The 27,213-nt window shown below is 49.7% G+C and overlaps 1 protein-coding gene across 3 annotated transcripts in view; it reads right to left on the bottom strand.

The window, feature by feature from the left end:
• RXRA (retinoid X receptor alpha) overlaps nt 1-27,213 on the bottom strand; it is a 231,978-nt gene that overhangs the window by 71,429 nt on the left and 133,336 nt on the right. For all 3 annotated transcript variants that reach the window (XM_073314208.2, XM_073314209.2, XM_073314210.2), the window contains exon 2: nt 6,354-6,619. In XM_073314208.2, coding sequence (XP_073170309.1) covers nt 6,354-6,619 — 266 coding nt within the window. The remainder of the gene's footprint in view (nt 1-6,353; nt 6,620-27,213) is intronic.

Genomic DNA, 27,213 nt, shown 5'->3' with positions numbered 1-27,213 from the left:
GCAAAATCGGCACTTCCCATCTTGCCCGCCTCCGACACTCCTCCTGAATCAGCTGATGTGGTCTCATCTCTCAGGCGATCATCCCCTCTTCCCCATCCTGTCTCCGTCAAGACTTCTGCTGAACCACTCCATTGTTCCCTTTCAGCTGACTGGCACGTTTCCTGTACAAATCTAGGAACACAAGGGTGCTTGAAAATCTCTTCTCTGTTCTGTTCAAACTGCCCTGTTGGCAGCTGTCCTTGAGAGACGGGGAGGTGGGAAATTTGAAACACAGAAATATTGCTGAGGTGCAAGATTCAATTTCTGGGAGTCTCGGCTTTAGTGTGCCCACAATATTTGTGGTCTCCCCTTTCTTACTAGCACCCTAAGCCCCAAAATACGCAGCACTGAATTTTTATTTCAAAATGGGGGAGAGGAAAAGGAGGAGCTAAAGCAGGCTTGGATCTCAGGACTAAAAAATGTGTTTCTCTGGATATTTCTGTTAAATGCTCGCCATGGGCTTTGATTTTACTTGAGGACATGGTGGGTTCTCCATCGCTTGACACTTTTTGCCTTTCTAAAAGGGATGCTCTAGCTCAGCCAGAAGTTACGGGCTTGATGAAGGAACCACTTGGTGAAATTCCATGGCCTATTTTATTTGGAAGGCCAGATTAGATGATCATAATGGTCCCTTCCAGCCTTAAAACCTATGAATTAGATAAGGATCCACACTTTGAATCTTCATAAGGTTTAGGAGCAATCAGACCCAACAGTTTGCTTCAGCGCTTTATAGGAATATAAGTCCAATTGCAAAATGCAGCTGATGATTATTAAACATCTTTCGACAGCACCCATCACCACAGCTTCTGGGTACCCCAATAAAGTCAAAGAACATCAGCTGCCTGTTGAAGATGAAAGTTTCCTTCACCCTCCTGGTAAGCTGCCTTTCTCCAGTGCTCAGGTTGCTCCAATGCTTGTTGTGTGGCCTACAACAAATACAGTTGTTGGTTGTGTTGTTGTTTTTTTTAAGGGGTTGACACAACTCCAGATTTAACAAATGCATCTTGCAAAGCTCCTTAAAGGGAATGGGTAAAAGCTGGTTTCCTGTAGAAGTAATTCCCCAGCTCTGATCAGTGCAAATTCAAACCTGTCCCCTCAGTCAAAATGTTCTGGTGTGTTGTGGGGAGCAGGCAGACAAGTTCTCACTGAGATAGCCAGTCCCAAGCCCATTCCGGGCTTTGAAGATGAGGAGTGGACCAGAATTTGAGAGCCAACCAACATACAAGAGGAGCACTGGTGTATGGCATTCACATTCGTCCTGTCTAAGAGGCATCACTTCCTGCTGCACCTTCTGGTGTGACCTTTAGAATCAGGCCCAGATGGGAGCACATTTCAGTGGTCCAGCCTGCAGGTACCAAGAATCGCTGTTACTAGGTCTGCCCTGGAGAGGAATGGTGCAGTTGAAGGTGGTCAAAGATGTTTCTGGCTGTATGGACATCCAGGAGCAGTGAAGAAAATCCAGACAGCGTGCCCACTTTGACTGCTGGGCAGCAGATACCTTCAACAAGCAGGGGAGAAGTCACCAGTTGATCCCAGTGCTCCCCTACTTTGAGCTAATCACTCACTCCATGTAGAAACCAAATGTCCTTCTGACTTCAGGGGGTGAGAGAGACTAGCACTGTCAGACCGAGGATTTCTGGGGGCTGGTGCAGTGGGACTGCAGAGAGCAAGGGGACTGAATATAGGCAGGGAAGGGAAGGCTGGTATAAAGGGCAGATCCAGTGGAAAGCCCCATTGTCCCCCTTGGCACATGGCTAGGGGTCAGCAGTCCCTGGTTCTTCGCTTGCCCGTCCCCTAGGGGCTGGGACCCGAAACTGATACAGGGAGTGTTCCCCCATGAGTCAGCAGGAGCCCCAACTAGCTGCTGAGTCAGCACATAGGAATGGGAACCGCCTCCGTTTCCTCTTTCAGAGGCTGCCCGAAACCACAGGCAGGCTACACGTGTACCTCTTGGTTCCCACACTCTCCCCTGGCGCATACTGCTCCTTCCTCTTGGGTTTAAGGCTGCAGAACAAAAATCTGAAGCTGGGGTAGTGAGAAAACCAGCCAGCCTGGCCCAAAGCTTCACCCTCGTCGCCATATGGAACCTAGTTCTGCTTTTGGTGAGCACAAACTCAGCTCAGTGTGCGCAATGGAGGGCCACAGGGCTGATAACAAGGAAGTGCTTCGAGTTAGCTCACAGTGGAAGTGGGCAGCATAGCCTAGCAATTGGAACAAGTTACTGGGTATCATGATTCCTGGGTTCCATTCCTCTCTCTACTGTTGACTTTGTTTTAAGCTCTGGGGATCCGGGTCCTCTCTGTTGGGGCCCGATAGCAGCCAGGTGTAAAAACTGCCACGGAGTCCACAGATGTCCTTAAAAAGAATAAATTGTGTCTGAAGGAATGAGACTGCTTTGGGAGAGTCACCACAGCCTAACTCTGTGTCTGATCTGTCCTCGCTTTCCCCAGGCATCCGCAGAGCTGCTACAAGAAATGCCTGGGGGGGTCTGCCACAGTCCTATAGGCTGCTGCTGCTTCTCCAGTTTTGCACCTGGGTCCTGCAAATGGAACTGAAGTGAGCAGAAGAAGGGATTATGAAATATACTCAAATGTAATTCTTTCTTTCTTTCTTTCTTTCTTTCTTTTATATGTTCTTCAGAGATTCCTGGGGTTTTCAAGAAAAAAATGACGATCCCACAATTTTTTTTAAAAAGAGGTAAGTCCTGATCTGTTTATCAGGACTCCTGGGTTCAATTCCTGGCACTGCCAGGGACTCACTATCAGACCGGATTTTCACGAGAATTCAACACATTGGATATCACCATAGAAACGGCTGGATGCTGAGCCCTTTCGATGTCATATGTACATACGTGTGCGTGCAAGAGAGAGCCCTTTCGATAATCTTGCCCTGGGAGCTTCTGCAATCTTGCTGTGGGTGGCCTGCGGCAGACGTCTTGGCCTCTCAGTGCTCTGTTTCCCCATTGCTAAAATAGAGGTGATGGTACCAACCTCACAGGAAGGTGCTCTCCGAGGCTGGAGTATTTGAAAACCAGTTTGGGATCCCTGGATGACAGAATCCAGTAAGCGTGAGGCATAGCTCCAGCAAGACTGACTTGCTCACTCCCTTTTATTTCTGGATCACTCACGAGAGGGACACACGGGAATGTTGCAGGCCAGATCAGTAGAGCTGTGCAGGGGGCCCCAGACCTGGAACAGCCGGCCGAGACTGAAGTGCAGATTAGAAGTGAGGTGCATCAACAGGCCTGGAATAGCAGAGGGAGCTGAAGGGGAGAGTGAGGGGTACTGGCAAACTGTGCTGCATGGGAAACTAGTATGACCCCTGCCTGCACTATGCCTAGCTCTTAAGCCAAGTGCTACCAGCTCCTCGAGTTCCCCAAAGACATCAAAGAGGCCAAGCTCTGCCCTATGGATGCAGCTGGAAGCTACAGCCCTGTTTGCCCTAAACGTCATTTCCCTTCCTCCTGAAACACTCTGCTCTGGCCCAGTCCAGCACTACAGGAAGTCTGGGGAAGACCCTTGCTGGCCCAACCCTTGGCCTTTCTTTAGGCCCATCCGCAAAGCTTACGGGCACCAGAATATGTTCAGCAGGGACAGAATGTTCCATGGGGGAGAGAACAAAACAAACTTTGCAAAGGAGAGCGAGCGGGGCTGGGAGGCGTGTGGCTTTGCGGCTCTTTGCCCGGCACACCTCATCCTCCTGGTGTCCTTCTGGTCTGATAGGTTTCCAGCTCTAACGAGGCGTAGTCTGATGGCAAGTGGCATCTGCCATCTGATTCAAACCACCTTCCATCAGTGCCATCTCCCCTCTGCAACGCGGGGGACATGCTTCATTAACCTCGGCGCTTTGCGGGCTGGTACAAAGACAAAGGGAATCGCATTCCTCTCCTGCCTGCCTGCCTGCCCTCCTCCACACTGTGATGGTGGGGACTGCCTCCCTCCCCTCTCACTGCAGGCTCAGGTAAGTCCTTCTGCCCCTAACAATGACAGGGGCCTAATGCTCACAGACAGGGGACAGATGGCAAAAGCCATTAGACTGAAAATATCTTAAACTGTCTCCTCCAGGAAAACCATTTAAGACAGGCCATGAGCAAATAACAGGCACTCTTGGTACACCATCAGGGTCTAGAGCTGCTGTAAATGCTTGGGTTCTGCTAAGTGCCATCTGATGTGCTCTCAATTCCCCTTTTCTGTTCCGTGGCTTCTCATTTCAGTTCCTCTGTCTTGTACATCTCTGCTTCCTAAAACAACCGCGGTGTGTCATTGAAACTCTGGCCATGTCGCCCCTTCCCATCCCAACCTCTCACTCTCTCCCGCTCGCAGCTCACACACTCACATTGTTTCATGTCTCCCACTGCCCTGGCTTCATGCCACAGACAGTTGTGAAGTGTTGTTTCACTTCTCCCCTCCTGACCTCAAGGTGGAAGGCAGTCTGTCTACCCAAGGTGCTCAGTGTTGACACCATGCTGGGGATAGGCATATGTATTGATTCGCCTAGTGGACAGAGCACTGGGCAGGGAGCCAGGAGACGTGGGTTCTGGGGTTGGCAGAGTGGAGGAGAACTCAGCGCAGGGGCAGGGGACGTGGCATGTTCTCTGGCAATTCTGCAACCCTGCGAAGCCCCATAGGGTCCATAAATCAGAGCAACTGTTTTGGCTGCCCTAGGTGGCATCAGGGGCCCCAGTGGCCCCAGCAGCCCCTGGACAGACACATGCTATAGCTATTTACACCAGCGGCACTGACCCACCCAGCACCAGACACATGGACATGGACGAGGTCTCCATCCCCTCCGGCACCGGCTCTCACGCTTGGACAGTCGGTGCTGACAGAACTCCAGCAGACTCGGGTTGATTTAGGACAGGCTCCCAAGAGGGACTCTTGTCTATCCCCGCACCCCTACGCTGTTCTCTGGGGCACAAAGGTGGAATCCTGAGGGTGATGAATGGGCTGGGGGACAGAGGAGCCCAGACTTTATAGCTCCATCTCAGGCGTGCACAAAATGCCACTCCCCCCCATCCCCAGCCAAGAAAGTGGTTATCCCTCGAAAATAAATCAGGCCGATATAAAAATAAACGTGCTGGCAGGTGTTTGACTCCCGGAGAGGCTGTGAAATAAATAAACCAACAGCAAGCGGCAGGTGGTAGCCAACCCCTTAATCTGCCCTTTTGCTCAACGTAATACGCAGTCAGTCAGCAACAGGTGGCAGGGCCGGGGCGGCTCTCCCAGCTCTGGCTATTTTTAAAAGGCGCTTATTTCTTTATAGCGGGAGATTTTTACATAATCTTCAGTCAGCAAACCCCAGCGCTTCCCTCCGCCAGTGAAGAGAAGGGGAACACATTCGGCCTGGGAAACAAGAGGGAGCAGTATATAGGGGCGATACAGAAAAGGGGGGCCCCAGAATGGTGCTATACCCAGCACGGGGGCATATGATAGTTCTGGCTCTTCTCAGCTACAGGTCGGGACTGCCCCAGCATGAGCACAGGTGTTAAAACAGCCTCCAGTTTATGCCAGGAGCAGGGCAGGTCTCCAGCCGGCCCTGACAGCTATTTTTGCCCTGTCTCCCATTTTGTTCCTGGCTCATCCCAGGATGGAAGCCCTTGAATCCAGTTGTTTCTGCTCTCAGTGGCACCCGTGTCGGCTCTGCTGACATCGATCAACCAGCTTTGCAAAGGATCCCAAACGTGCTTGCACCACCTCCGCTCGTAGAAGAGGCACCGGGTGTACTCGTCAGTCGGCTTTTCAGCTGGATTTTTGCTGTTGACCAGGACTGTTCTTTAAATGGCCGAGTGACTCTGTCCCCATTGCAGCCCAATAACACGAAGCCCAGGCAAACAGCCTGACAATGTCCCTGTCGGGTGACATCTTTCACTAATGACGGAGGCTGACTCTCTTCTCACATACACTGGTGCAGCTCGGGAGTATATGCCCCTGGGATCCACAATGGTACACTAGGCTGAGGCTAGCGTAAGCCAGAGGAGAATCAGGCACATGGCTTGTAAAGCCAAGCTCCCACCCCTGATCGTACTGAGCCACCGCCCCACAAAATTCCATGAGTCCAGGTGCACCACGCAGGGAACCTTGCTCATGTTTGGAGGTGTCCGGATCTGGAGGGATCCCATCTGTGTAGTTCAGAACTGGATCTGGAATCAGAATGCCTCACCGGCTGTTCCGGTCTGGGGCCTTGGTTTGAGCTCATTGCTACTTTTTTTTTTTTTTTTAATAATCCATGTGGATAAGATACTTTTCGTTTCCCACTGTTTGTAAATAAAACCCTTCTCCTCCCCCACAGCCCCCAGCTCTCTCCTCCCCGCTCACCTGTGGGCTGCCAGTTCCGAATCCAAGGCTGGGAGTCGAAGGGACAGACATTGAGTGAGGCCCCATGGGGGAGCTGATGACAGAGAAAGGAGGGCCCATGCCATTGATGGGGGAGCTCAGAGTGCTGATGGGCGAATGGAGCTGACCCGGAGAGCCCAGCGAGGAGCCAATGCCTGGCCCGATGGATGGATGGAGGGAAGGTGCGGCCATAGGCCCCCGGCCAGTTGGAGAGTTCAGGGACGTGGAATTGACTTGAGTAGAAAAATCTGTAAAACAGAAAGGAAAGGTTGTGGTTTAAAACCCCGTCTGTGGCATTCTGAGGGGATCTCTCCTGAGCAATCATGTTGCATGCTTAACGAGCCGGCCCCCACCTGTGTTCTGCTAATCATGCCCATCCTCCAGCTTTCCCTCAAACACCTTTGTGCTATCTTCCAGGCCATCCCTGTGAAAATCTGACCAGGGATGCCCTTAAACCTGTCCTTAGAGCTCCTCTCCCGCCGGGGACAGGCTCAAAACCTTTGACAACGGCGAGGTAGCTGGTGTGTGGAGGACACTGCTTATAACACCCATTCCGGTTGCCTCACTGTTACCTTGTGCTGCCCTTGGCTGTTTGTTGTAACCACCTGATGTTTCCTAATTGCAAATGTAACCCACTCACTTCCTGGGTGTGGTATTCTGTCCCCGCTAGCCACACGGAGACCACTTAGAGATTAATGAGTCTCCCACAGCCTTTGCTAAGAGCCATGCAGTAGAGACTCATGCATTTAGCTCCAGAGATCCCAGGTTCGATCCCGCCTGCCGACGACCCGGGTCTGTCGGGGTTACACAAGCTCTTTGGGGCTGAGATCAACTTTCCATTGTGTGTGGGCAATAGCTCAATGGGGCCTCTAGGAACCACCCCAATAACGACACTATTAATCAAGGCTGGTTGTGTGTCCGTGAATGAGGGATGTACTTTGGTGTCACTCTATATGTAGGCTATTTGTGTGTCTCGGTATCTGTGTGTGAGATGGAAGTGTGTGGTGTCTGAGAGGGGGAGATGTGTGTTTATATATCCGTGTGTGTGGGTTGTGTTTGTGTCCATATGGGCGGGTGGTATGGTTTGTGTTCATAAGGGGGAAAGTGTGTGGCACAAGTGTATGCAGAGGAGGGGTGTGTGTGTGTGTGTGTGAGATAGGGAGCAGTGTGTTTGCATGGTATGTTTGTGGGGCAGAAGTGTGTGTGGGGGGATAGGGGTGTGGTACGTGTTCGTGGGTTGAATGTGTGTGTGATAGGGGAGCTGTGTGTTTGCATGGTACGTGTTTGTGGGGTGGAGCATTTGTTTGCTCACAGACCCCAGTGAGCACAAGATGTCCAGGTTCCTATACATGGCTTGCATTTCCCTGGGTCGCTCCATGCCCTTTCGGGACTTTGAACTGGAATTCAGCTTGGCTTGGGAGTTTTTTGTGAGCAGCATCCCCACACCTCCAACTGCTTTGCAGTCCCAGGGGAGTCGGGGGATGTTTAAAAATAGACTCCAACTCTATGGAGAGTAGAGGGAGCCATTCCTGGCACATTTCCTCCTCATCCTGTCACGCTGCCTGAGAAACAAGCTCAACCAAGGCAGAGAAGGGCTCTTAATAGTGCTTTCCAAAGGCTGTGGTGAGAAATCGCATGACAGGGCATTTGGCTGCCAGGGAAGCAGCTCAAACGGTCCCCATTTAGAACGGCTTGAGGGTGAGGGAAGAGAGTTAAGAAGAAACCCCAAGGCCGAGTCCATGTGATTGCAGATGCAATCATACATGTCTAGGCCAGAGACAGCAATCGTCTCCCGGTGCTGGATTAAAGAATTTTGGGGCCCTCTGCACTATTGAAATTGGGGGGCCCCCACTTTCACTCAAATTTGCCCTCCCTCTCCTCTCATCTGCCCCCGGTTATATGACCCAAGCCAAACCTGGAATGGTGCTGTGACCATATGTGCCAGGCCGCACGGTCACCCCCAGCCAGTGGTCAGGGCCCCCTGTGAGATGGGGGCCCTGTCCAAGTGCACTGAGTGCACATTGGTTAATCCAGGCCTGGCCCCACCTTTGTTGTCCCAGATTTATCGCTGCGGAATCTGAGCCCCAGAGACAGGAAGGCTCAAATTTTCAAAAGCGGCCACTGATTTGGGGTGCCTCCATTTTTCGGAGTCCCCAGATTAGTGGAAACGCTGTCTTTTGTGATTTGCCTGAGAGCTGCGCAGCTGGGCTGGAGGAGAACCCAGCAGCTGAGTCCCCGGGCCTGGATCTTCTCTTCCATCCATGTCACAGCACTGTCACTCCACTGGCTTTGGCGGTGCTGCTGATTTACACCCTTCTAAAAGAAGAGGCAGGCCCCCTCTCAGACCACTAGACCACTGAGCCTGAATGTGATCTCAATAACACCAGTGAGCAGAGATCAAGCCCTCTGACCCTTAATAAACAGAATGCCATGTCAATATAGTGCCGGGGGATTTCTGAGTAACAGAATACAAGTTTTTGCAGACACAAAGAAATATACTGCATGGTTCTACGGCAACTCTCACCCGAAAATGTTTCACTATTGTCCATTCAGCCTTATGATATTCACTGCAGGCAGGGAAATAGTATCTCTGTTTTCAGTGGGGGAAACAGAGCTAGAGAAGTGACGTTTTCCCCCCAAAGTTCGCCTGTCAAGTCAGCTGCAACCCTAGAATCCTGTGTCCCAAGCCTGTGCGCTAACCACTAGTAAAACTGTCCCCTGTAGGCCTGTTTGGGCAACCTTATAAATTCAGATGCTGACACTGCCGCAAGATGTCTCACTGGCTGCCTGGCTGACCAGTTACCAGGACCTGTTTGTAAGCCGGCTCTATAAAGGGTAGGACAGGGAAGCTTGCTTCAGGAATCTCTCTCTGTGTGAAGAGGCATCACAATGGAGCGTCGTGCAGCAAGGCCCTCTCAAGCCAAGCAGCAAGCCAGACAAAGGGCTGCTGTGTCCTCTCGGCGCTGAGCGCTCCAATCCCATCTTGTAATCCCTTGTAGGCTGGTTCTCATTGTGTCTGGCAGGCAGCGAAGTTGTAGACATAACAGGATTACAAGTGTGAAGAAAGAGACTTCCTCCCTGAATAGATCATTCTTAAACCTCCCAGACAAGGGCAGAAACTGGCTCCAAGGGCGCTTGAACACAAAAGCGGGAAGGGATTAGGCTCCGAAACCCTGCACTGCAGCTGAAGTTTCAACATCTTCCATGGAGGTTTCTTTTCCTGCTGGTTGCTGTGACATCGTGGGACAGGTGGCTGTAGAAAGTCCAGCCCGGACTCCTGGCAACTGGGAGAAGGTGTGCAGCGTGTGGCACAGGTGATCTGACCCCGCACACCTTGGCTTGGCCTACAGTGGCATGGGCCCCAGATGCACACTAATGCTAGATTCCTGAATGCCCTGGGCTAGTGGAGAAAACAAGGCCACCCCGAGTGTCTGAGGCAAGTAAATTCCTGGCATAAAATCCACTCCTTGTCATCACCCACACTCCACCATTCGAACTTGGGATGAACTGGGTGAGTGTCAGGGTTTCGGTCCCTGTGAACTTTTCATTTGGATGCAGCCCATGGAGGGCCTTATGCCCCTCCACCCCACCTCCAAATCCAGGTTTGCATTTGACACTGTGGGTTTTACAGGGGTTTGGTTCAAAATCACCAACTGGCCCCAAGACTGGGAACCTTGGCAACCCCTCTGTGGAATCTGGGCGGAGTGACATGTTTGCAACAAAGCATGAACCCAGGCAAGTTTCTTACGCTTTCAGAATGTGTAACAGGCATTTAACATGGATCAAGGGCTGGCTCTCTTGCTCTGCCACTTGGTTTAGAAACAGCTCAGAGGAAAGATGGTCTCCTAACTCTGCCATTATATCATGCTCTCCACACAGGGGATAGAGATCTTAAGCAAATCATTTTAACTTCTCTGAACCCCAGGCCACGTCTACACTACAAGGGCACAGTTACGGACCTGGAGCTGTGTTGCTGTAGTGCCGTAGTGTAGATGCTCCCAATAGCGACAGATGGTTTTTTTCATTGCGGTAGGAACTCCACGTCCTCGAGCGATGGTAGCTAGCTTGACAGAAGCATTCTTCCATCAGCCTAGCTGTGTCTATACCTGGGACTAGGTCGGCACAGCTATGGACTTCGGTGTGTGAATTTTTTTTCACAACCGCTGAGCGCTGTCAATGTGCAGACCGGGCCTCAGTTTCCCCATCTGTATAGCAGGGATAACAATACAAAGCCACCCCGCCGGGGTTTGGCTAGATAGCGGCTCACACTTACTTAGCAATGGAAAAATACTACTCCTCTAGTCCGCTCTTCTAACTCATCCCCAGCACGCCCCGGGATAGAATGCAGGCTGCTCCATTTCCTCCTATGGGCGCCACCAGCTTGACTCCCAGAGGCACTGTTCCAGTAACGTATGCCTCCAGAGCATTGTTAAGGGCATAGCGGGAAATGAGCCAATAAACCAACCAGATGAGAGGCACAATGGCTCTCAACGGCTTGAAGGCAGAAGGGAGCAGGGGCAGAACAACAGAAGCCCTCAGCAGTGGAGCAGAGATGATTCCTGCCACAAGGTGCCCCTGTCCTCTGTTGTGTGGTGGGTACTCGAGATGAGTCTGATTGAGGTGTTCTTCCAGCCGGGAAGGCCCCCTATGAGCGTCCCATGGGTTTCCCCATTTCCAGTCCTATGAGCCACTCTGACATTACACTAAAGAGCAGGCCAGAGGATTCCAGTCAGGAAGAGGCCCATCTCCCCCACCCTCTACTTCCCCCTCCAGACCTGCTGCGAGCCCTGATGTGAAATGAGTTTGATGGACCTCAGCCCTGTTCCCCAGTGGATAAGTCTCTACGTGACCAAGAAACATGACCGCAGTGGCCCTGCTTATCACAGCCCAGGCTGGCTCTCTGTTTGTCGATCCAACTTGGCTGGACACCAATCCATCTGTCCATCAGTTGGGCTAACCTGTGGTGACTGGTGCTTTGGCAGAGGGTCAAGGATGCAATGGGACGGTGCAAACTGCGCCCCTCTCTCAGCCTTAGAGAGCACCCCCCTCCAGGGTTAGGCCTAAGGCACCTGGGTAGGCCAGCACATAAGAAGCTTACTCTGCCCTTGCCTGAGCTCTACCTGGATAAACAGAGGAGCATCATAGGCAGGATGGCAAGCAATTGCGACCAAGCAGCTTGAGTATCCCCGGGCAGGCCGCAAAGGAGCCAGGAAGGGACAAGTCCCGCTTTGGATTGGTACCACCCAGAATGCTATGTTGGAGGGATGGCGCTGAGGATCCAGGCTGAACCAGCTCCTAAGAGGTGCACAGCAGAAAAGAAAAGGCCCATGAACTGAAAGGAGAGCGAAGGAAAGGAAGCCGGGTGAGGGGCAGGGAGGGTCTTTCCTTTTAAAACAAGGCCCTGAATATTTAAGGCAAATGCACAAAGTGGGGAAGGTCATGGGCAGGTTACTGGAGATCAGCCCACATCCAGCAAACTCTAACAGCAGAAAACAAAGAGCTTGATGGCCCCAGCCTGCTGTCCAAGCGCCTTTCCCAAAACACACAGCCACCTTTCAGTAAAATTAGAACCAAAAGCAAAACATCCCCCCTCCCCGGCCGCCACACACCCTCACTCTCCTGAACCGGCTTCTATTACTCATCCTGTTTACACATTGCTTTCCAAGCAGACACATTCCCAGGCACCCAGTGAGGAACTGGGCGTGTTTTCTGGGGCAGGTCTGGAGAAAATCATCTAGGCACAAAGAAAATGGAGACAAATCTTTTGTGTGGACGAGACACGTAAGTGTGAGTGCATGAATGTGTGGGTCTGTGTACGGTGCATGCCTGTGCATTGTTCGGGTATGTTCCTGCATGTTTGTGTGCAAGTGTATTGTGTAAGTGTACACACATGGCCGTTGTTTGCATACGCGTGGATATATTTGGTTCTTGTGTGCACGTGCTGTGGGTTTGTGTACTTTTGGGGACATGTGCACAAGTGTGTTTTGTGCCTTGGTGCGCACGTTTGCCCGTGCGTGTTTAGCAGAGAAAACCACGCTCCCTCAAATCTGAACCACAGCTGAATTTTTCAGATGGCCTCTCTATTCATAACAAGAAAGACCCAAGCCCTGGACCCAAACAGCCCTGGAACTTTGGGTGCTTAATATCCCAAGCCAAATATTGCTATCTTGCGAAGTACTGTCTCACAGCAAGTCTTAAGGAGGTGTTTAAATAGGGGATGATCAGTAAAATTTCACCGCGAATAGAATTTTAATTAAAACAATAAAAAAGGGAAAGAAAACTTTCAATGAATTTCCCTTCCCATTTTGCAGCCAGCTCTCGTGTACACGCTTTTGTGTATGTGGCTGGATGCAGATGTCAGATGTATTTTTCACAGTGGTTTATTAACGCCACCCAATCACCACTCCCTTGAAAGGATCAATAAACCTCTGATCTCACAGGAGACTGTGGGATCTTGATTCTTATGGGTGCAATAAGAGCTGAGCAGCTAAAGGGTTCGCTAACAAGCCTTATGCCCCTAAGTCACCAGTTAGGAACCCAGTCTAGGTCGGTAGAGACTAACCTCTGCTCATTGACCCGTGTGAAATGGATTTGGGGGGTCTTAGTCCAGCCCCAACAGAGGAGTGCCCATGTCATACAAAAACCACTGACACTAATTGCCCCCTTTGTTTGCTCTCTCAGCCAAAAGACTAAGGACTGAAGACAGCATTGAGACTGAACTTACTCACCCCTGCAAGGGCTCTCTCCACGCTTGGGTTAAGGCACATTGACAGGGAGGTTAGATTGTCATTGCCTTTCACTGTACATGCTCTATGCAAAAACACAAAGTCTGGCTGGTGAATCTTGCCCACATGCTCAGGGCCTAATTGATCACCATATTTGAGGGCAGGAAGGAATTTTTCCATGGGTCAGATTGGCAGAGACCTTGGGGGGGGTTTCGCCTTCCTCTGCAGGACGGGGCACAGGTCACTTGCAAGTTTATAGGTCTATTACAGGAGTGGGTGGGTGAGGTTCTGTGCCCTGCAATGTGCAGGAGGTCAAACTAGATGATCATGACAGTCCCTTCTAACCTTAAGTCTATGAAATGGCGATCTCCAAGAATGTCAGTCTTGTTTCACCAGCACTGAATTCACATTTGCTTTTGCTTTTTTTTTTTTTTTTTTTTAAAAAGGGCAAAAAACCCAACAAGAGTCCACTGTAGACTAACACAGATGCTACCAAGCCCTTGGCTCTAGCATAACCATTTCCAGCAGCAAAGTTCTGTCCTGGGAAAATCATGACTCAGGGCATCAAGGAAGCTGAAGTAGCGAGCTCTGTGCATGTGTAACACCTTTCATCCACAGCCGACCTGACAAAACCCTTATGCAGCTTTCGAAATGCAGTTCTCACCCAAAGAAACCCTTTTCTTATCTCAGTGAGGAGGCTGCAGCCGCAACCTCACAAGGACAATAGTCTCAGCAGTGAAGGTGAGTCTCTGTACCCCAGACAGTCATGAAGGAACCTGGGGCCTTGCACTGGGGATGGGTGTTAGCACCAGAGGAAGATATTTCCCTGCTTTTCCCTGGCCCCCTCCTTTATCAACACCTGTTGCTAGAAACCATAGGCTCAAAGAGGGATTTGATACATGTTCTGCAGGACTTAAAGCTGTATCCAAGTAGGGGGAAAGGAAAAAGCAACACCAAGATCCATTCACTCCTTCTGCAAACAACAGCCTCTATGAAAAGTCAAGGAGAGGATGGCAAATTCCACAGGAAATTCACCCTGTCTGGACTATACCTTTGAATGTCAGGGCCATCCTTTATCGAGCCCGCTACCAGCACAGCAACGGTCATGCAATTACAAAGCAGAAGCCTCTCTCTTTTGTGGGTGGGTTTGTAATTATTAGTGACCCGTGCAATTAAAATACATGGAGGTCCTGACCTAATGACAAAGAACGTCTGGGTGCTCCTGGGTGGGACGGGTTCCTGCATCTGTCTCTCTTCTCTCGCCTTTCTTTGTCATCCACCTCTTCTTTCTCTCTCCCTTTTGCTGGGTCAGCACCATCCACGGAGGATGCTCAGTTAAAATGCAGCAGAGAGCCTCACGCACAGAGCAACTAGCAGGAGGAAACTCACTAGTCCCTTGTGAGGACACTCACTAGTCACTGAAGCTGGCTGTGGGCTTGACCCTTACACCAAATGTGGCTGCAGGTTCAGGCATTTCTTATCCTCTAGCCTTCTGGTGCTAGGGGGCATCCTAGCAGGAGGAGGATTAGCTACCAGGAAGCATAGCACTAGGCCAACAAGTCATGCCAGACCCAACACAAGGGCATGTGGTACTTTGATGAATGTGTCTCCCTTTGAATGCGATTGTTTCTCATCTTCCCTCTTGCTGACTGATCTTCACCCTGGAGAGCGGCTATTTTTCCTTTCTCTTACTCTCTTTGCCTCTCTCACTTGGTTTCTCTCCACACGGTGCCTTGACAATGTAAATAAACACTCTGTGTGGTAAGTATTCCTTTAAAAAAGAAACCAACTGCTGTACGTACAGAGAAGACACGAATCTTTCTTAAAACAAATAGCTCCACTGAGGGATCATTGTACAGCAACATTTTAAAACAGCCATCTCGTCCCGCAGACAGGGCAGTGTTATGCCCCAATCCCAGACCCATCCTGTTTGGTTTCAGGGTATATTTTGTGGGGAGGTTAATGACCAAGGTTTTGTTTCCACGTCTTAGTACACCCATGTGCCAGACTGTAGGCTGTGCCTGGCTGCTTTAACATGGCAGATGTATGAATACACCACTTGGAAGTGCTAAGGAAGGATGGCCCAATGGTTAGGGTGTTGACTTGGCAGACCTAGGCTATTGCTACACTAGAGATCTTACAGCAGCACTCTCTAGTGTAGCTGCTCTAAGCCAATGGGAAAAAGCTCTCCCATCAGCTTAATTATTCCAGTCCCTGCACATGGCAGCAGCAAAGTCAGCGTACGTTATGTCACTCCAGGGGGGCTAATTCACACCCCTGAGTGACATAACTTATGTCGACTTAAGTTGTGTGTGTACATAGCCCTAGTTCATTTCCCTGCTCAGCTACAGACGTGGGCAAATCATGTGGTCTCTCTGTGCCTCAGTTGCATGTCTGTAAAATGGGGACATAGTATTTCCCACCTCACAGGGGGGTTGTGCAGTGCTCAGATACTGAGGTGTTGAAGGCCATATTCATGTGCAAAGTTAGATAGCTAGAAAAAAACATTCTAAAAATTCACAATTTTGGATTTTTTTTTAAAAAAAAACCTGTCAGAAAAGAAGTAAACTCAAAAGTGATGGGTGTTAGTTGTACTGCGGCTAAAAGAGAGTCGGGGGGGGGAGCATTTTCCAAGCACATTTTAAGTTAAATAAGGGAATTATTTATTCGCCTGGTATGCACTATTCATTTTTCTTGTGCAGTTCTGTCATTTGGAAATGGTTTTGTATGACTAGTTTGAGACCAAAATAAACTGTGTGTTATGTGTGCCTGTTTCTAAATCAAAGAAATACATTATCAAGGCACTTTCCCCTCTTGCTCCCTATCCTAAAATTGCAGCGCTCTCTCTCTCTCTCTCTCTCTCTCTGCTTTCCTTTTCTAAGCACGGATGAGCTTTATATATTCACAAGGCTCCCCACGATACTTAGAAATCAGAGTTGGGTCTCTTAGGCAGCTAAATGAGTTGCAATGAAATTCTATTTTTTTTCTCTTTTTTTTAAACTAATCATGAAGCCATAAGCCACAAAGTCTGGACTGGACTTTTCCTAAAGCTCAAGGATGTTTAGACCCAGGAGGTTTGGTTTGACCTATTGTAGAGATAAGAGACCTGACTCTTTCGATCTTGGGTACTCATATAGGCTCCTATTACTTTAATAACTTAAACGCCTCACAGCCTTTACTGTATTTCTCCTCAAAACACCCCTGGGAGGCACAGCAGGGCTGGACTATTATCCCCATGGAACAGATGAGGCACTGAGAGGCTAACAGACTTTCCCAAGGTCACACAAGAACTCAGCGGCAGACCTGCTATCCAAGACTTGGCTTAGCGTCTGGCCACTGGGCCATCTTTCCCCTAACCTTCCCTATTGCCTTGCTCATTATGTCCTCGTTCGAGCCAACTGAAATTATTTAAATTTTGAACATGTTCAGTGGAAAAAGGGGACATGATTTTTGCACAGATTTACACTAAGTATTTTCCAAGTTTCAGCCAGCTCTAATGGTCATTCACACCAGTGCAATACCACTATTCAGAGTCACCAGCCGTGATGCAGCAGGGAGTGGGGAGTATGGACCTGGGAATGTTGCAGGGGTCGGGAGTTTTACTGGGACTGTCTGCATTGGGGATGGGAAATTCTCCTTGAGGGAAGATACCTGAGCATGTAACATGAGAGCCCAGGAGGGGGGTTGGGGCCAGGTGACACCTTCTGCCCAGGAAACTGGACAAAGGCTGGAGGAGGAACCAGGGGGAGGTGGGGTGAGACGGCTGGAGGGGGTTTGAGTTTGGAGCTGGCTGACAACTCGGAGGAAGCCCCAGGGCTGGGGTCTAAGCTCCCTGACCCCCAGAAGGTCTTGACTGAGGGGTCCTGGGTGTACCTACAAGCTCTGTTTGGGACTGTGTTCCTGTCATCCAATAAACCTTCCGTTTTACTGGCTGGCTGAGAGTCACGGTGAATCGCAGGAAGGGGAGGTGTAGGGCCCTGACTCCTCCACATTCCATGACACCAGCGTTTTACACCCATTTGCACAGGTTACTAGAGTCTTGCTGTAAAGTCACAGCCCGATCCAAATTCCACCAAATGTTGGGGTGTGTTCGGCTTTGCAGGGGTGGAGGCTGGTTTAGGTCTCCTTGAGTTTGCTGCTGTTTTGGAGTTACACACACTGAAAGCCTCTGAACAAAACTGGTCTCTAGAGGTCATTTTGGCATGTGGTGCACTGGACGGGTTTCTTTTTTTGCTGTGTGTTCCCTTCATTGGGTGTCTCTGGACTGGGTTCCCTTATTAACCCTGAGGCTGGGTCTACACTGAAAACTTTTGCCGGTAGCAAAACATCAGTTAGGAGGGTGATTTTGTTATAACATTTCGATACCAGCAAAAGCCCTAGTATGGACACAGTTATTCCAGCATAAAGATGCTTTTGCCCAGCTAGCTTATTTCGCTCACTGAACTGGTATGAGCTATACCAGCAAAAGCATTCTTTTGCCAGTATAAGTAGGGTGACCAGATGTCCTGATTTTAACGGGACAGTCCCAATTTTGGGGGCTTTTTTTTATATAGGCACCTATTACTCCCCATTCCCGTCCCGATTTTTAACACTTGCTATCTGGTCACCCTAAGTATAAGCTGCATCTATGCTAGCATGGTTTGTCAGTCTAGCCACACTGGCAAATCTTTTCTAGTGTAGACCTGGCCTTGATCAGATACTTTCATCAGAAGCTGCATGGCGTAGCAGTTTGATGCGACACAGAGAGGATGTAAAAAATCAAGTCACAACAGATTCTTCTGTCTAGGCTTCCTGCAGCCAACGAAGGCTGCATTCACCAGGGCAAAACCAGAACTGTGTAGCAAAGAAACAACATCTGGGAAATCTGAAGGGCTGCCTGATGCTTCAGTTTTACAGCTCTCTGTGGTCTCAATGGGGAGGGAGTGCGTCAGGCTTTCTGTTCTAAGTCCCACACGCGGATTGCAGCTAACCCCGGGAATTCCAAACCCGGAAACGAACGCAGATTTGGCAGGCAGCCCACACCCCAGCTCTTCCTTTTTTTAATCTTTCTCAATCTCTCTTCCTCCAGTCAGAAAGCAGATGAATTCTGGGTATTAAACAGCAGGAAATTCTAAATGTGGGCTGCCACTCCCTTCCTTAATTCAACCCATTGCACATAACATCTCAGCATGTGGAGGCCAAATTTTCAAGGGCTGGGATTTTCCAAAAGGCTCAGACTCCTTTTCCCCCTCGGCCTGTGCTTCTCGTTGTGACCCATGGTGAGATTCGCCGAAGAGCTCAGCACCTATCATGCACCCAGTGGGTTGAACTTTTGAAAACCTGGTCACATATTTTAGGGCCTAAATGGGAGCACGGTGCCTTTGAAAATCTAGTACACAGCATATACGAAAGATCATTCATTTCCCCCAAATCCCTGAAACAACAACTACTGCCATATTCTAGCGTGCCTTTCAGCCAAAGAACCTAAAGTGGCTGACAAACTTTGCCAATGTACATTCAGGGATCACCAAAATGCAGCCATTTCTGGGGTGGACTGTGGCGGCTGCCTATTGTACACAGCAACACCACACAACAATATAGGAGAGAAAGCAGTGACAACTATTGTACTGAGTTGTGACACTGTAGGAAAAGTTCAACACACACAGAACAAACGCAACTGCCAGAACTGAAATTTGGCCAGAACATCAGAGCTGACCCTAGAATTCATGTGAAAATTGCCTCCAGGTATTTAATGACCACAAGGGGTCAGGACTTCACTTTCATGCTGGATGAGAGACAGGAGTGAGCTTATTTAGAGTCTTTTATTTATATACATTCTGGCCCACTGTCTTTAAGCAGAGCTGCTCCTGATTTACAGCAGCACAGCTAAGAACAGAATCAGTCCCACCGCCTCCAATCACTGTGGCTCACTGCAGATTTCCCCCCAAAGTTCGTCCCATCCAACAAGGAAAGGCGGAAGCAGCTTTCTCTACGGCAATAAGGTCACAGCCAATTTCCGTCAGCCTGTCGGAAAGCTCAGATCTCTACCCAAACCATGTGTGTGTTTGTGAGAGAGACAGCCAGACAAGGGCTAAGGATGATATGAAGAGGCAGCCTGGAGCAACGAAATGCTCTCTCTGTTTCTAAAGAAGTTCAGTTAAATACACTCAGACGTGTGGTGGGATGGGGAAAGGCCAAGATCTGACCCTCTGCTCTCCAGCTCATGGTTCCAAACATCAGCCTCACGGAAGAACTTCCAGGGGAGAAACTGCAGCTAGTCTCATGTGAGCTTGTGACTGGACATGATACGAGATATGAGCAAACCTGCCTGCCTGCCCCTTCGCGAGAGAGCCCTCCAGTGCGAGTTCCCTTATCCCAGTTTGGCTTCTTCCCCATAAGACCGGCCCGTCTTCTGTGATCAAGGAATCAGAGGGATCTTCTGGCCCACTACACTGCACTGCAGTATGATGGGATGACATTCGTATGGCTTTGTCCTGGAGATCCAAGACTGGAAAGTGCCCCCCACCCTCCCGCCGGAATCGACATGAGGTTCTGTCTCCGACTACCCACCAGCCATCCATGTGCTGGAAACAACTCAGGAGCTTGAGATCCACATTAAGCCAGGAAGCACTGAACAGCTTTGCTCCCAACCTGTCTTTGTCCCAGCATCGACATTTATGTTCAGTGGCCACTGAACAAAAACCGACAAAGTTCAGGGCTCCCTTGCAGGGCTGCCAACTCTTACAACATCCAATGGTTTTCTTACAGCTCCGGTGTGTGATTGCTAAGTAAGCATCGCCACTTCATTCCACAGGGGTTGTGAGACTCTTGATTGCCCCAGAGTTCTGATCCGGGTGGGCTCACACCCATCGAGTTTCACTTTGAACAAACTCAACCGCAAAACCAAACACTAATGAGGCCACAACATTTCTCACCCCACGCTCCTACACCTGGCCCTAGGCATGCCTGAAAGGCAGGCTATTCGGCACTCCGCCCTGGGCTCCGTGAAACGTGCGAAACACTGATGTGAATTTCAGAACTGGAGCAAAACATTTGGGTCTCACGATGAAAGTTTTTCCCAGCTTTAGGAAAATCAGCCTTGGCTTAGTCTGTGGACTCTAATCCTCCACATGCTATGACCTAAGGCCCTGCACCACACACACACAGAAGCTCTTTATAAATGTTAGATGTTGCCTCCTACCAGAGTTTCAGCTTACTGGGCTGACATTATATGGGATGTGGAATAAAATTACATCATTGATTAGGTGCTTTTCCACTGTAACACTGTTCACTAATCTCTCCCTCCTCCAGCCCCAATCCTATCAGCCATAATGGTTTGTATGAAACATCTGCTTTTCTCCTACAAGGACGGGAGCGTGGTGAGCTACATAAAAATCCCCGCAATCAAGAAATGGAAGCTGGCAGCGATGTCTTTTAAAAAATAAAAATGTGTTTTGGGTCAAACTGAAGAAGAATTTTTTAAAAAAATTTCAGCAAATCAGAAAGTCGAAAAAAATTTATTTTGGTTTTGACAAAGTTTTTTTCCACCCAAGTTGAAATGTTTCCTTTTGATTTTGAAGAGTTTTTAACAGTTTTGATTTTTTTAAGATAAAGCTGAAGGAAATTTCTAAACGAAAAATCATTTTGAATCAAAAAATTGAAATGTTTTGATTTTTTTTCTGAATTTTTGTTGGGTTGGTTGGGGTTTTTTTTATATATATACAAACAATTCAGAGAAACCCACATGAATTTGCAAAACATTTTGGTGTCAACGAATCGACAATTTTTCACCAAAAAAAAAGTTATGGCCAAAAAATGTTGCCCACCTCTAGTTCACACTAGTGTGCTCTCTCTTTCTCTCTCTCTCTCTATCTCACTCCTCTTTGCTTTCCAGATGCAACTTAGGGATGGGCGGACCAGGGTGGATAAAATTAGAACAGAGCAGCATCAGGAGGAAGGATGACCTGGCAGTTAATGCACAGGGTTAGGACCCAGGAGAGGGGGCATTCTCTTCCCAGCTCTGTCACAAACTCACTCTGTCACTTTAAACACAATTTTCACAAGTGACCAATGATTTTATGGGCCTCCTTTTTTGGGGGCCCAGCCTGGGGCTTACTAGGCCTCGTTTTTGGAAGTGCTAACCACTCGCAACTCCCAGTTAAGGTTGGTGGCAGCATACCTCAGAAAATCAGGCCCTCCAAGACGTCCCAAGACAGGCACCCAAAATTAGCAGACACTTGAAAATGGGGCTCCCCTACCTCTTTTTGCCTCATTTCCCAGTTGCATAAAATGGGAATTCTGCAGCCAAGGATGCTTCACTAAAAAGGAAAGAGGTGAAAACACCCACGAAAAGCGAGCTGTCAGGAGATGCCTGAAAATGCATGGTTCCCAGAAGATGCTGTGGAGGAGACAGCCCAGCCTAGCACGGAAGAGTTACTTGCCGTGGGCTTGATGCTGCTGTCTATATAAGCCAGACAGATCCCACAGGATCTCCTAGTAGCTGCTGCCTAGTGCTGGAATCACTGATTCAGCAGGAAGCCAGGCAGGGCTATTCCCACCTATATGTGGAAAAGCTTCAAGGACGAACAGTCCAGAATTGCGCTTCCTGCAACTCCCAGTGAGCGTCACTGGGAAATTCTGACACAGGCCTCCCCTTTCAGGAGTCGACAGGCCCACCGCACTTACACGATCCCGACTTGCCTGCGGTAGCCTCCAAAAAGCTCCTTCGCCCAATATATTTCAATGGGGTTAAAAGACATGTCCTATTTTTCTCCCCATGGATTCAAGCGGCGGCACGCCATTGATCCAAGACAATGTTTTCAGGATGATTCTCGACCCCGTTCCACTTGGCTTGGGGTCGGGGTGGGGAGGCTGGCTTGCTGCCATGTGCTGAGCAGGGATCTCCATTGAACTGCCCTCTCAGGTCTCTTAGCTGTCAGTAACTGAGGAGAGAATCTGTCCCACAGGATCGTAGCCCCGTGGTCAGCGGGGGTGGAGAGAGTGGTTAACGGTGAAGGCAGGAGCAGGAAATGTGAGGAAGCAGGAGAATCGAAGGGACTGGAAAGCGTGAGGAGAGGAGCGTAAAGAGACAGGAAATCACAATGTGAAGGAGAAACGGGGAGGGGAAGGAGAGAGAACAAGCTGTTCCAAACTTGGCTCTTTCTGTGCCCGGGAGCATCATGGGACAAAGCACTGGTGTGGGGCGGGGAGGAGGGAAGGCACTGAGGCAAACAAGGATTGTGCTGATAAAGCAAATGTGACTCAATCGCACGCTTGTGCAAAGATGTCACAACAGTCCTGAGAAATTACAGGCTCCTATTTCATCCCTCAAGGGCCAGCGCTGTCCTGGCTCTCACAATGCGCTCTGTTCTGCTGTCAGCATCTCTCAGCAAGTGCCCCTAATTTACTGGCTGGGAACCCACGGTAGAAATAGGCAATAATAGGGACAGTGTAGTGCGGGCCACTGGGAGCTTTTGGGCCAGCAGAGGGCTGGCTGGCAGGTTTTAAATGAGTAAATGCGGTGACCCTTTCATGTCCACACTGCACTGACTTGCCATTGATGTTAGTGGGGGTCCGGTAATCCAGAGCATCTCTTATCTAGCTGCCCCATACATCTTTCTGCTCTGCCCCTTCCCCCAGAACCTCCCTGCCAGGTCGGCACAGCCAAGGGGTCCCCGTTCTCACAGACGCGAGCGCTTAGCTTACCCACGAGGGGCTGACGGGAACACTTAGAAGCTGGTGCGAGTGTGCTGTCCCCTCGCCCCCATGCCAGGCTCAGTGCCCACTGCATTACCCAGGCCGTCCCGCACTCACCGGGGACATGGGAATGGGTGGGACACCGAACCCCAGGCATGAGGGAGGGGGACTGACAGGTGGGTCCCTGAAATAGAGGAGGCTGGAAGGGTGGCTTCGGGGGAGAGATGGAGGGATGCAAGGAGCCCCTGGTGCATGTGATGAGCTTGGCCAGCAGAAGCTATGAAAAGTGTAACCTCCCCCAGCCAGAATCCGTTCCGGCTCAGGACCTAGGCAACATCTGAAACCTGAGCCTCCAGAGGAGCTGAAAGGCTCAGTGCAGGAGCACTCTGGGCCCAGAGACTCTTGAGTTAAGAGCAAAAGATCAAATCCTTCACTCCTAGATACCAATGCGGCCCCCACCACGACAGCATCTGAACGCCTCCTCATATTAGTGGCTAGGCAGGGTACTGCTATTATCCCCATTGTACAGCTGAGGCACTGCAGCTAAATGACTTGCCCAAAGTCACACAGGAAGTTTGGTGGAGCAGGGACTGAAATCCAAGTTTTCCAAGTCCTAGGCTCCTTAACCACCGAGTCAACCTCCTCAAATCCTTCTGCAGGCTAGCTCTGCTGAAGCTGAATAGAGCTACATCAAGGGGTGAATTTTGCCACTCTCCGAGCTATGGTCCTCCTACATCCCACAAGGCATTGCGTGTGTGTGTGTGTGTTGAAATGCCCAAACTGCACCAGAAGATGGGTATGTATGAGCTGTTTGCACCAGACTTGATTTTGCTGTTGCACCGTGGTCAAATGTCCTTTTGAAGTGATGGGTAGGGAGGTGGTACATTCCAGATGTGCCATCCAAGATGAGTTGAGATTGCTGAGCCCGGGCTGCTGGAATAATTTGTATATTTGGGGTGCTGAGAGCCATTGAACCTAACTGTAAACCCTGTATTTGATGGAAGCCACTTCAAGCCAGGGGGTGCTCCTGCACCCCCAGCACCCCTTGTCCCAGTATCTATGGCTGCCCCTCTTCCTGCTATCCCAGCGAGACAGTGTCCATTCCAGAGCCATTCGCCACGCCTGATGTCATATTTAAGGGCAGCCGATGAGCCTGTAATTTTCCCCTCTGGTGAAGCGCAGCGTTTGAGCCTCTGTCCCCGCATTGCTGCACCGCTGCTGTCAATCATCCCAAATGGCAGCCTAGAGCCAATTCAGTGCAGATGCCAAACGGGTGCCGCACCCTAGGGATGGACCTTTTCCCCAGTGGCACCTCTCTGGCCTCTGCTAAAATTAGCTGCTTGAGCGAAAGAAAGGGAACAGAGAAGGGAATGACGCCCACTTAGCCCTGTAAGAACTGCAGGCAAAAGGGAGGGAAATGTCCTGAAAGGGGCAGTCAGAGTCATTTCTTTAGCTGCTAGCACTAGCTTTCTATTACACTCTGACCTCGGGTATGAATGGTCAGTAGCAGAGACAGGAGACGTCAATAAACAGCCTCCACACTTTCCTGGGAACCGGGCAGTTACAATGCAGTCAGCCTGCTGGAATGCCCTGCAGACACCGGCCATTAATGCCTTCCCTGCAAGGACACCCTAGAGCCAAACCAATGAGCTGCGGAGCTCACCAGGCCAAGCTTCTTCCTCACACCCCTCCGCTTCCTTTAGGGCCTACCCGTTCTCCGCAGGGAGCATGCCAAGAACAAAAGCATCATGGGCCCACAGGTTGTCGAGGACTATTATGGTTTTTTAATTACACTGAATTGGTTTTATGGGTGACGGGCAAATTGGAAATGATCTAATTGTCTGTGGGGGGGTGCTGCACTTTGAGTGACACAAAGCAGATCAGGATTCAGTGAGCTGGGTTTTTCGAGGAGGAGCTGAAAACGTGAGGCTGGAAGCGAACAGAATTTGGTTTCACTGGTAACGTCCCAGAGGGCCTGACGATAACGAGTCACACACGCAGAGCGGGTGCTGACCGTGCAGGTGAACACAGCAGTCATTGAGCAATGGGTCACACATAAATTTGGACAACGCTAGGGTTACACCTGGCTTTTTTCATACAGGGATTTCAGCTCTCCCCTGAAGCAGCCACTAGACCTGGGTGGAAGACAGCTTGGTTGAGCAACTCATCTGAAGTCCAGCATCCACAACAGCAAAATACCCTACTCCTCCGATGTCAGTTGCAGGTAGGGGCACAAGTCATTGGGTAGGTCTCAAACTCACATCTGCTGGGCCAGAGAACTCACAACTGAGCTACGTGGGAAGGGGCATCTATTGACATGGAGAGAAGATGCATTTCTGAAGCTGGGGCTAAGAGGAACTCTTAACTACTGGCCGTCAGTGCATAAGTAGCAGCCTTCCGCAGGGTTACTGCTACGCAACAGAAAGCCAAGGAGGAAAGGAGAGTCTTGTGGTTCAGGTATAATGAGCTGGGACTGAGATCAGGGGTCAATTCCAGATGAGGAAGAATGCCACAGACTTCCTTTGTGCCCTTGCGCAAGGCACATGAAGTCAGACTTTCCAAGTGCTCAGAACCCAGCAGCTCTCATGGTGACACTCAAGTCCAGATTTTCAGATGGGGCCATTTACCCATTGTACTGAGCTCTTTGGAAATCTGGCCACCTCTTTTGGTGACTAAATGAGCGCTCTGAGGTCTTTTGAAAATCTGATCACTCTGTGCCTCAGTCTCCCATCTGTAAAATGGGCAATAATCCTTCCTTTCTCCCACCTTGTGTCTATCTTTTCTATTTAGAATATAAGCTCTTTGGGATAGGGGCTGTCTCTCACCATGTGTATGTACAACACCTGGCACAATAAGGCCCTGATCTTGATTGGGGTTTCTAAACACTAGTGGAATACAAGTAGATAACAATAATAGTAATTTAACTGTGAGGGAGATAGGAAGGCAGAGAGATAGCTACTGATCTATCTGTAGTAGTGAAAGAAGCTAAAGGAAGAACTGAAGGTGTGTTTAAAAAAACCTATTCTAAATCCAATCTGGAGAACACAGTGTTTGTTGCAATTGCTAAAGGAGAACGACTGTGCTGAGGAATTTGCACTGTTAAATAGAAAGCATTACAAAAGCCTTGCACACCTGGACCGGGACAGTATCAGGAGACTGGCAGCAAAGGAAAGTTTACTCTCTGCTGCATGAAGATTGTAGTGTTGATTTAACAAATCAAGGGAAAATTTGGCCCAGACCTTCTGACCTTCTCTTGCCCAACTCTCCTCTCAACTTAACACCGGCCCCCTTTCTGCAAACAGATCAGTTACAGCAGCAACCGGTGCAGGGTTGATTGGTGCTAGTGGATTCTGATAGGGGTAATATGAGCTTTCAGCAGCTATCACAGTCAGCATTAACCCTTTGAAGGAACACCCATCCCACTCCATCCATTGCAGAGGGGCAAAGATGCTGTCAATATTCTCTCTACATACTGAAGCAAGGAACTCCAGAGAGTCCAAATACCAAAGTCTCAGGATACCACAGAACATCAACAGCCAGCCGGCTCCTATTTCCAGCGGGTTTGAACTCAAAAGGCCCCAAAAGTCGTCAGGTTGACCACAACAGCTGACAGATCTCACTGGCACTCCAAGCCCCGTGGGGGTGAAAGGCACTCCAGGAATCTAAGCTATTTTTATTAATTGCAGAGACTGGCCAGAGGCACTCAAAGCTGATGGGGAACTGACAAAATTATATTAACAGTGGCAGATCCAAAGAGGTGGGCTCTCCCCTCACTTCATTGGTGGGGTCTCCCACCAACTCAGACTCAGGCTGCTCTACGGCAGGAGAGCTTTGCTTGTCATTAAAATATTGGTGAGGATTTTACTATTGATATTATTTAATATTTGCATTGCAGTAGTTCCTCTGAGTACCAGTCCTGGTCCCCATGGCGCTTGGTTCTGTACAAGCTCAGAACAAAAAGATGGGTCCAGCCCCAAAGAGCTTACAATTTGCACCTGCAGCTTTGGCAGTGAAGCCATACCAGCAGCACCTCCTGGGTGGCTGCTTTTCTTCCCCAGAGTAAAAACATCTGATTGTTTAGAAAGGAGTCTAATTTTTTTGGTGATGACTATAGGGCTGTCCTGCTACACAGCAGCCCCAACCCACTTAAACAGATGCACCTAGGCTGCTCTCCGTTGTCAAATGAGGAGGGGAACACCACTGAATTCACTGGGAACCAAATCAGTATAGAGTGAGGACAGAATTGGGTCCAACGTCCTTTACACCTGGTTTGCTAGGAATCCAGATTTTCCCCTAAAGGAGACAAGCTCAAATTTGGTGCTATGCCTTGAGCACCGAAAATACAGCCTGGAGGAATGGGGGAAAGGTGGTTTTACACCATCTTCGCACCCTCTAGAGTCTGGGGCCTGAAACTGTCCCTGGTGTTAGTTAGAGCAGCCCTC

Source organism: Lepidochelys kempii, chromosome 16, assembly GCF_965140285.1.
Source record: "Lepidochelys kempii isolate rLepKem1 chromosome 16, rLepKem1.hap1, whole genome shotgun sequence".
Classification (NCBI taxonomy): domain Eukaryota; kingdom Metazoa; phylum Chordata; order Testudines; family Cheloniidae; genus Lepidochelys; species Lepidochelys kempii.
The sequence above is the reverse complement of the archived record's forward strand: the minus strand, read 5'-3'. Positions and strand labels throughout refer to the sequence as shown.